Source organism: Scyliorhinus canicula, chromosome 15 (assembly GCF_902713615.1).
Source record: "Scyliorhinus canicula chromosome 15, sScyCan1.1, whole genome shotgun sequence".
NCBI classification, from domain to species: domain Eukaryota; kingdom Metazoa; phylum Chordata; class Chondrichthyes; order Carcharhiniformes; family Scyliorhinidae; genus Scyliorhinus; species Scyliorhinus canicula.
In genome coordinates, this window is record NC_052160.1 from 113,036,486 (window position 1) to 113,046,771 (window position 10,286).

General features: G+C 36.0%; 1 protein-coding gene across 6 annotated transcripts in view; it reads left to right on the plus strand.

Moving 5' to 3' along the window:
* The window catches only part of LOC119978987 (mitogen-activated protein kinase 14), a 96,072-nt gene extending 86,644 nt beyond the window's left edge, over positions 1-9,428 (plus strand). For 4 of the 6 annotated variants that reach the window (XM_038820956.1, XM_038820954.1, XM_038820958.1 and 1 more), the window contains 4 exons: positions 1,144-1,223; positions 4,314-4,392; positions 5,955-6,128; positions 8,540-9,428. In XM_038820956.1, the coding sequence (XP_038676884.1) occupies positions 1,144-1,223; positions 4,314-4,392; positions 5,955-6,128; positions 8,540-8,613 (407 nt within the window). In that variant the 3' untranslated portion in view covers positions 8,614-9,428. Of the gene's footprint in view, positions 1-492; positions 573-1,143; positions 1,224-4,313; positions 4,393-5,954; positions 6,129-8,539 lie in introns of all 6 variants that reach the window. The other 2 variants (XM_038820957.1, XM_038820955.1) reach the window with 1 other exon arrangement.
* Positions 9,429-10,286: the final 858 nt, after the last annotated feature.

Here is a 10,286-nt window from a genome sequence, read left to right on the forward strand (position 1 = left end):
CGTGTCTTCACTTGTTCTGAAGTGGTTTCAGTATTTAAATTGTGTAAACTTTATTCAAAAGAAAAATAATCAAGAGAGCCTTTGGAGAGATTAGACTGAAAAATGTAACAATTGTTTGTTTTACATGTAGCAGTACTGCTGATAAACAATATCTGAAATTTTCAGTCAGGCTAAAATAGCCTAAACTAAATTTCTATATTTTAAATTCTTTAGTGAAGTAGTCACATAAAATCATGAGAATAAGTATTGCTCGAGTTGAATTGTGCTGCTGAGTAAAATAGATTTTCTCTTACTGTCTCAATCATTAGTACACTTTATGAAGCCACAATCTTCAGATCTTCAGTTATCAGAAGTTAACTGAAGCCTTTCATCATTTAGGTTCACTTATGGCTCAAGATTCCTCTGAACTCCATTATCGTTACAACTCTAAAATGCATTGGCCATTTTTGTTATAACCTGTCCCCTATGTTTTCCTTTATGTTACAATGTTAGATATTGATCAGTTGAAGCTAATAATGCAGCTCGTCGGAACACCAGGGCCAGAACTTTTGATGAAAATATCATCTGATTCTGTGAGTTTGTATTGCCTGTACTTTCCACTGATAGTTATTGACCGTTCTAGTAAGTAATTTGCAACACTGCAGATTAAAGCACATATTTACCAACATTAATTGGCACGGTTTGGTTATCTATTAGAAATGCTCTTATTGCTGTGGTGATTTTGGTTAATACACAAATAGTATTGTCGGTAATGTTTTATCCTAATCCATAACAAGCCTAAAATAACACAAGTACCTCAGTTTGTCTGATTTTAAAAGTTTTTAAGTGTGAGGTTTGACAACATTTAAATATTGAATGTTTGTAGCTTGCTTATGTTAAGTACGCTAAATTAAAACACAGTAACATTCATTTGGTACTAACCAATCTAACCCTGTAGCATGCTGTGTCATTGATCATGGCCTTCCCCCTCCTCTGCATGTTTGTGCCTTTCATTTTTCCATTGAACCTTGCTATCTTTTTCTAACGTTACAACCAGCGACAGACAAATTTCATTACAATGGTTACTAAAGTTGTTGAAAACTTTTTCGAATCTTTTGAGTACCCTTTGAAAATTGGATAAACGCCTTGACCTGGGCGTTTAAGATATTAACCAGCTTCAGCAGATCATGAGATTGACAGGAACCCCTCCTGCATCCTTAATTAACAGGATGCCCAGCCACGAGGTGAGACAGACAGGCTGCCAATGAACTCCTCGTAGGAACGACTTCGTTGCTACTCATGTTTTTCTGTATATTTGGATCAATGGACCACTTAACTGATGGTGTCAATTTTCAGTTACCTTAGCTGCCAGCTATTTGTTTAGGATAAATTGTCTTCAGTTTCCTTGTTTTTTTTTGCTTGGGCAAAATACAAAATTGAACTAATGAGTAAAATTTCATTGTAACAACTGGGTCAACATATCCATATAGAGTTTCTAAGATCTGTGTAGTGTTCTGATAAACTAATGTTTCTTTGAAATGTATCACATAGAAACCCCACTTCTAAGTCAGGACAATTATATGGATGAATCACCTTTAAATGAAAACTGCAAGCAATAATTTTGAGCCATTTTGGGTGTTTCAGATTCCTACGTTTATTTCTGTCGCCTTGGGAACACGGATAGTTATTCTTTCATTTTTCAGATAATTTGTGTTACAATACAGCCTTTTGGAGTGGAGGCTTATTGTGGACTTCAATCGTTTCACATGCTAATTTATTATTTGTTACAATCAATGAACCTAGCTTTAATAAAATGGGCTGTCACTTTCACATTTTTCTTGGGCAGTAAGTTTCTAAAATAGTGAGACCTAATCAGTGTGAAGCAGTTTATTATAGACCTCCATAATCCCATTTAAATGTACAGTGTTTACAGGCAACCTATGGTGTCAAAATATTTAAAATGTTATTGATTCCTTGGAAGATGGGAAGTTTTATGATTACCAAAGCCAGGCCCTGGTAACTACATGACTGTACCAATTACTATTGTTCAAAAGCTCATGGAAAGCATGATTAATGTCGCTGAGAAAAATGAAAGTGTTGTCTATGATGAACCATAATGATGAATGGTTTCTTTCTGTCCCAACACATTAGAAGGTTAAAAGCCAATTATGCTCTTAATCCCTACTGTGCAGAAGGAGGCCATTCAGCCCATTGAGGGTGCGCCAATCCTCTGAAAGAGCACGTTCACATAGACCAGATCCCCCACCCTATCCTTGTAACCCCACGTAGGGACAATTTAGCATATTCAATCCACCTAACCTGCACATGTTTGGACTTTGGGAGGAAACTGGAGCACCCGAAGGAAACCCACACAGACGAAACCTATGTAGACACGGGAAGAATGTGCAAACTCCGCACAGTCGCCCGAGGTTAAAATCGGACCTGGGTCCCTGGTGCTGAGAGGCAGCACTGCTAACCACTGTGCCACCATGGTGAAATGCCTTGATATGCGTGCAATTCGAAATCCTTTGAATTAAGAAAAACTTATTTAAATTTCTCTTATGATAAAACTTTTGACCAGTATTTCTCAGATTTAATTTTTTTCTGTAATATCTGTTTAAAAACCTTTAGGAGTAGATCAGAAATTCTTTTCCTGTTGAAAGATGAGCAAGGTACACTGACTTTGTACTACATCAATTTATATCAAGATACAGAACTGATTAAGGGAATTACCAATTTTTTTTGTTCATCAAGGCTTTCTCCACATCTCATGATGATTTGAGCGTCTGTTAAAAGTATTTAATTGGCTGAAAAGCATGTTGGGCTATCCTGAGGTTATGAAAGGTGCTATTTCATCTGGACCAAGTATTATCTGTAGTATCACTTCAATATAATACGTTCTCTGACCCAGTCAAAAAAGTGTCCTAAAACACTAAAACAAGAAGTACTCCTCATTGTTGCAGTTTTCACTTGATTTGCAATCTCAAATCCTGATTTGGCATTCTTTACAATCCAAAGTGCATGCAATGCAGATATCAGCATAAGAGGTAGGCACAGGAGGTTTACTGAGTACCAGGTTAAGATGTTTAAAATTGGGCTGTCCAGCAGCTTTTATTTCTCTCCTTGGAACTTCTAGCTTGTCTGCAGTCATACACATTGAATCATTAAATGAGCCAATGCAAATGATTTTTCAGTGTTGTCTTGTTTCCTTTTGAACCTTGAATTGAAAATTTTCCTTGTGATTTACACCAAGTGATCAGTGGGTTAATCAGTTCTACCAATGATGCAAAATGATGAGTTAATTACTTAATTATCTCATTCAGTTTGTAAGCATTTAATTCTGCAGAATACCCTTATCTGTCCGTGACTTGATCTGATGTCTGTTGGTGCAGACATCTGCTAGTGAAGAGAATAATTTTCGAAGATTCGTAATCTTAATTTTAGTTCTGTTTCACTTTGCCGTTGATTATTTTGTTTAGTTTTATTCTTTGTGTCCAATGTAATTTTGATATTCAAAATTTACTGAGAAGTTTGTATCTATTCAGCAAAATTACTTGGTTCTGAACAAAGTAAGTGGGCTTTTGTGGTCAAACAGGTATGTAAGAATTTTGAGCACATTGTCCTTCAAGGCTTTGTCTTTGTCAAGCACATTGTCCTTCAAATTGCTTATGCAACAAATTGGACACGGTAAAATTATGTTTTGTGAATAATTAAAGTAAAAAATGTAACTTTGAGTTATTATTGTGTTGGAAGAGAATTTCAGGTTATATAAATTTTTTTTAAAGTTGTCCATAAAATAATATGCATCAGATAAATCTCACTGCCACTTTTGCAGAAATTCGACAACAAAAGTATTTCAAATCTTTGGTCTATGACCTGTATCATGTCCAGTTAGGGGGGTGTTGTGGTTGTTTTCTTAAGGCTGCATTGTGGCATGTCTAATTTTATAGCTTACAAAAATCTTTTAAATGTTTGAACTTTATTTTTCTTGGATATTAGCTTGTGATATTACTTTTCAAATGATCTTTAAATTTATCTTTCACCCATTCAACATAAGAACAACATTGTGATTAGACTTGTAGCACAATCTTTCTGATCTTTAAAATAAATTTTGTTGGACAACCATGAACTAAAATAGCTTCCCAAAATATAAATACTACCTAGTTATGTCCAATTGATCTATACTGTATTGTTGTTTCTACTTCATATGAGTTATAGTGTTCAGTATGCCTCAAGAAAATATCTAGGAAAAGTGATAACAGATTGGATTGAGAGGATAAATTATCTCTGCTTCTTAATAGAAAATAAATAATCCATATAAACTATTTATGCAGGCTAGAAACTACATACAATCCTTACAGCATATGCCAAAGCAGAGCTTTGAAGATGTATTCATTGGAGCTAATCCTCAAGGTAATGTCATTTTTAATATGTGTATTCATTTCTATTTTTATAAATCCACTTAGCTTTCTATTCCTGTTTTATCAATAAATAGGAGTCAATCGCAAAGTCTTCATTTATACTTATTAAACACATTGGCTATTTTGGACAGGTCAAAATGTTCTTGTGCTGTAATTGGTCTTTGTTCAATATGTTGGCTATTTTGGGCAAGTTATTCCCTCATGTCTAACAATATAATCATGTACAGTTTGATCCAGGTGTCACAGATTACTAAAAAAAAGGACCATAGGTAATTTTAAAAACCGTTTATTAAAAAGCAACAGTTTGGATGTGACGCGCTAAATAGGCAGAAATATATAACGACTCATATAAGGCAAGAACAATTTACTGGTCCTGGATCGGACAAACAGGCTGATGAAGCTGACCTCTCTAATTGGAGATGACAGTCTCTCCTCAGTCATCTTGAGCTGGCCAAATTGTTAGGTCAGAGCCAGCATGGATCCACTTCGAAAAGCTCTTTGCTAACTGAAGTGCTTTATACCCACTATCGAGAACCCATTTCTATATCCTATTTTTGGGTTGTTTCATGTCAGTCGTTTATTTGGTTGCCTATTCGCAGGGGGCAGATATATAAGGTAATCGCTCCAAAGCCCATGAAGTCATCTTCTGGCTTTCCGCTTCATAGGACATCCTGTTCAACATTTACTCACAGTTGATTTGGGTATTGATCAGGAGATCCAACCTTATTGGATTTAGGAATATGTTTGCTTCAGAGCCTGCACTAGAATCATGTCTTCAGCGAAAATAACTTGCGCTGCCCTGTATTTGCCAGCCCAGGAGGGTGTTGTGGAATATTCTTCAGGAGAGAGAACGAGCTGTGTCTATTATCAATACTTTTTTGATTAAAGGTTTTAACAGCGATTTGTTTACAATAACAAACTTCCTGTTTTTCCTTGTATCACAGCAAATCTTTTCTCAAAACTGGCATTGACACATGGGTGTCATTCTTTCAAAAGTCTAAATCAGTGAAGGGATACAAATGACCCAAGTATCAAAACTTTTGTTTAATAGTGTGCAAGATGGTTAATAGATATGATATAGCTAATGGATAATGTAAATTGGTTCCTTCTCCTTGCAGTCTCTCTCTCTCTCCCCCCCCCCCCCCCCCCAACACACACACACACACACACACACACACACACACACCCCCAACCAATGATTTACACTTCAAATCGTCTGTAGGACATCTAGGGCTAAGTTTCATTCTTAAAATTCATGGTTTTACAGTCCAGTGCTCAACATGGGCATATTACTCTAATCCTGTGCCTGCTATAAGCAGGCGCAGACATTAGTGTATTTTATCCCTAAGTAATTGTTTTTGCGTTGAAGTAAGGGGATGAGAAGAGAGACAAAAGCAGATATCTCTTTCACAATTGCTTTTTGTAACCTAACTATCCGCTAAATTTTTTGTTAATGTATGAAACTTTGTTAATGAATAGGAAACAAGTGGTTGTAATATTACAAAGAAAAGCCCTCATCAATTTTGTATTAACCATTTTTATTACCCCATGTAGCAGTTGACCTTTTGGAGAAAATGCTTGTGCTGGACACAGATACGAGGATCACAGCGGCACAAGCTTTGGCTCATTCATATTTCTCTCAGTATCATGACCCAGATGATGAACCTGAAGCAGATCCTTATGATCAGTCGTTTGAAAGTCGAGAGCTTGAAATAGAAGAATGGAAAAGTAAGTGAAGCTATTCTTCTTACTTGTGCAGTGATTCCAGAATTGTGCTCAAGGATCAAAGACTTTATGCAGTGCTGCCTCTAATATTGCTTTCCTGTCATCATTGCTCATCAGGCTGAGATAGCAAATTTACTGCTAAAATGGGGAGATATTGTGGCTCTACTTTTGGATAGACTTGATGACACTCAATATTATAGTGGTGTTGAAAGCAGGGATATTGTACAGCTTTGATTGACTGCACTTGATTGACTGCACTCCACTAATGCAAAATTGCCGTGTTCATCCAGAAATCTTTTGTACAGTTCAGCGTAATTGTACACCGCCTATATATTTAGTGGACTCATTTAATAGCATTAAAATGTAAAATTTGAATACTTAACTGTAGTACATGTTGTCTTTTTGAATTTACAAATTACTTTAGTGCATGTTGACATATTTGAAAGAGGCTTGATGGTAACGTAAAATGTACTAAAACCTAATTTAAAATCTGCGACTGGTCACAAGCTAAGCAACTATGTGATATTGGAAGATATTTTCTCTCAGATGATATAATTCCAAGTTGCTGCATCCAAGAGATCTGAAATTCTGCATAAATACAGAGGTGGGAGGATTGATGGGGAGTTGCCTTTTACTAGGTTTCTAATCCAAAAATCTGATCTACAAATGTAGGTGAATGTTGTGCTATATTTTTAATTGCCCGTATAAAATTTCGAACTGTTTGCAATTTGCTTTGGGTCAATAGATTTCTAACCACGTCAACAGGATGATTTTTTTTTTAACAAATGCCATTATGCATTTTTCAGTGTCAGATTTTTTGAGATTCTGCCAGATTTTTAATGTGATTGTATGATTTAGCGGATGAGGTGTCAAACCCATTCACTTGCGCAGTTAAAATCTGGCCCATTCTGTCTGAGTTTTTGACAAGCTGTATATTAAGAAGGGGTGAATGTTGAAGTTTGTCAAAAACAATTTTTAAAAAAATATTCTTTCACAGGGTGGTGCTGGCTAGGCCAACATTTATTGTTGATTTGTAATTACCCTTAAAAACACTGAATAAAGGGAAAAATCAGTGATATGGACACTAAGGGAATTGTTTAAAGGATTAATAACCAGCAGAAATCATTTAAGTCCAGGTTTATTTATTGCTGAAGGCAAAAACTGCCTCTTTTGTGTGTAGCATCGAACTGCAATCAACTAAGCACAATCCCACCTGTCCAAGCTGAGAGGCCATTATGAAGGTTTATTAGTGAAAGAATGGATCAATTTGTAGTTTTGAATGGTAAATGTACACCAGAACTGAGAACGGTCTCAGCAATTTAACCAATATTCAGGTTATGCAGGTTTATAGAAATTTTTAAAATCTTTTTATGGCTTTTCTCATATTTATAAACAGTTACATTACATTTTTCTTGCCCGCGCGAATATGCTTTATTTTACAGAGAGGTTTGTTTTGTTCTTCATTTTACTAACTATGTATATTTTGCTGCCCTCTGGATCGGTCTATGATATCCTCTCCTTCCTCCTCCTCCCCCGCCCCCATTGGTTTCAGCACCCTTCCCCTTCTCTCGTGGTTTCCCCATTTTTCGCCAGTTTACCAAAATGATTGACATTGCTGAATTCCTTGGGTGCTAATTTCATCTTCACTATAGTGGAGCATTTTTCAATCGATTCATGTGCAGCAAGGTTCTTCCATGACAACTAAAAATAACCCAATAGTCCTTTGTGAAAAGTCGCAATTGAGCCAAAAATCGCCCACTCAAAATTGCTCATAATAAAATGTCTCGCACCTTTCAAACCATCCTTAACTCTGCAAGTAAACCATAGACTTCACTGGGTACTAGGTTCCTTCATCCTCAATGTGATATTTTTCCAGCAAATCTATTTACATTCATCAGAGTGAATCTGTGTATATAACTGTACTTTATATGTGCAAAATAGTGTAAACATTGTTTAAATCAATGCTTTATGAGGGTGAGTTGTTGATCAGAGTGAATGTGTGATCTTTATGAAAGTGACTTTTCAAAACCAGTTTGAAGGAGTCCTTTGACTCAAATTGATGAGGACTGGTGTACATTCCCTGTCTTGAGCCATGTATGATTCTGCGTTACTTTTGCTCATTGTAAAAAGAACTTGAGAAAAATAAAAACAGTAAGAATTTCTGTTATTGATCTGAGGAATACCCTTTCATTATGATAGAAATATGCAGCAATGGACACTTGTAGTAGAAAATAATGACATTTACTTCCTCCTTTGCTTTTTGAGTGGAGCTTATTTGCAAGAACAAGATTGAATTTGTATTCATGTTTGGTACAAGTATTTGAATCTGCCATGTAAAAGGGCTCATTTTCATTCAATATTTTGATTCACATAATAATACAAAGACCTTTAAGATGTTGCTCTTTCATGTTCAGGATTAACCTATGAAGAAGTAATCAGCTTTGAGCCACCAGAGCTACAAGTCGAGAGTATGGACTTGGAGCCATGAAAACCTTACTTCTGTATTGAGATCTTTTAAATCGCATCACTGTGAGGACTTAACCAGTTCGACTGATGGTTCTTTCCAATATTATCAAGTGCCTATCGTGGTCTTGATGACGGATTGTTTGTGGGTGAGGGCAAAATAGAACTTTTATAACAATTCTTCTACATCCTGCATGTTTTGCTAAATCCTGAGCAATTGCCAGCTTTTTGTATATTGCCGTTATCATCCACTGTGAACTCTGTTTGCTAACTAAATCCCTTGCAAGCACTTCTATTCGAACTGGTAAACTTCTGTGTATTTGTATGCCTTATTTTCAAAGTTGCATACTATTTTAAATGTTCAATGACATGTACAAAAACCACCCAAACCTAAAAGAAATGCAGGCAGTAATTGTTACTTTTATAAAAAGTACAAATGGGATGTACATTAATTTATAGATGTATTTGCTGTTTACAGCATAAAGGGGTGATTGTTTTTATTGTGATTTCATTTTTAAAATCTACTTGACTCTGTTCAGCAATACTACTACAAGCTAAAAGAACGAACGCATGTCTTTGTTTATAAGATATTGGAACGGGAATGTTATAGCACAAATTCAAAGATTTAGGTAAATTTACTTATTTGTATTAAAATGCTTCACCACTCTTGTGTAAGGTTAAGTAGAATTATGAAAAATATTTTCCATACTGTAATAACTACTCCAGCTGTCCAATATACCTGTAGAGTTCTTTGTTGTAACTGTGACTTACCAGGTGTGACATTGTAGTAAGACCATACAATAAACTATTCTGAAATAAATTCAACTGCTTTTTCAAAAACTAGTAGCTGTTGTGCCTGGCAAATTGTGATGAGGTTTTCTGTAAACGGGGCAATCTAGCTTTGAATAAAAACATTAAATATCGGATGGAAGGGGAAACTGTTTTATAAGTTCTGAAACTCTGTTTTCATACTTAAATCTGAGTTTAATTATGGCAAATGACTGATGACTTTTTTATATGGAAATAGTTCAAGTCGATTTTAGGCCTTACCAGTGTTGTGTTTCCCATATTTTAAGACAACCCTTTTGAAACCAAAAACAGAAAAATAAGGGATGGTGGTCAAATAGCATTCACTGACTTCTTAATTTGGATGAGCGGACAGTCAAAAGACTAACTTCCCCTTTGAGTGAATGGGGTGGGAAACATTATCCTCAATGCCAATGTTCTTCAAACTTTTTTCCCCAGGGCCCACTTTTGCCAACTTTGGGACCCATTTAATGGACGGCACAGCCACATTGGGCCAAAGGGCCTCTCTCTGTACTGTAAAACTCCGACTCTATGAAAGCAGAGATATACATCTGTAAACCTCTGACTCTATGAAAGCAGACAGATACTCAAAAATGTAGAGGAGAGCCATGAGGTTGACATCAATGTGTGAATTATGGGAAAAAAATATTTTCATTTTGCTGAAAAAGTAGTTTTCAGCCAATGAAGTACAGTCACTGCTCTCCAACCTGGTGTTTGGCTTCCCAAAAGCTCCATCCAGTGAAAGGGCCAAGAGAGAGTGTGTATATATGGAGGGCTTGCAGGATAGGGGTCTGTGCTAACTTCGCTACAGAATTGGGGACTGAGTCTCTTTGTTGGTGATCCTGAAAAGTTGCTCAATTTAACATTAGTTGATTGAAAGACTTCAGTTCT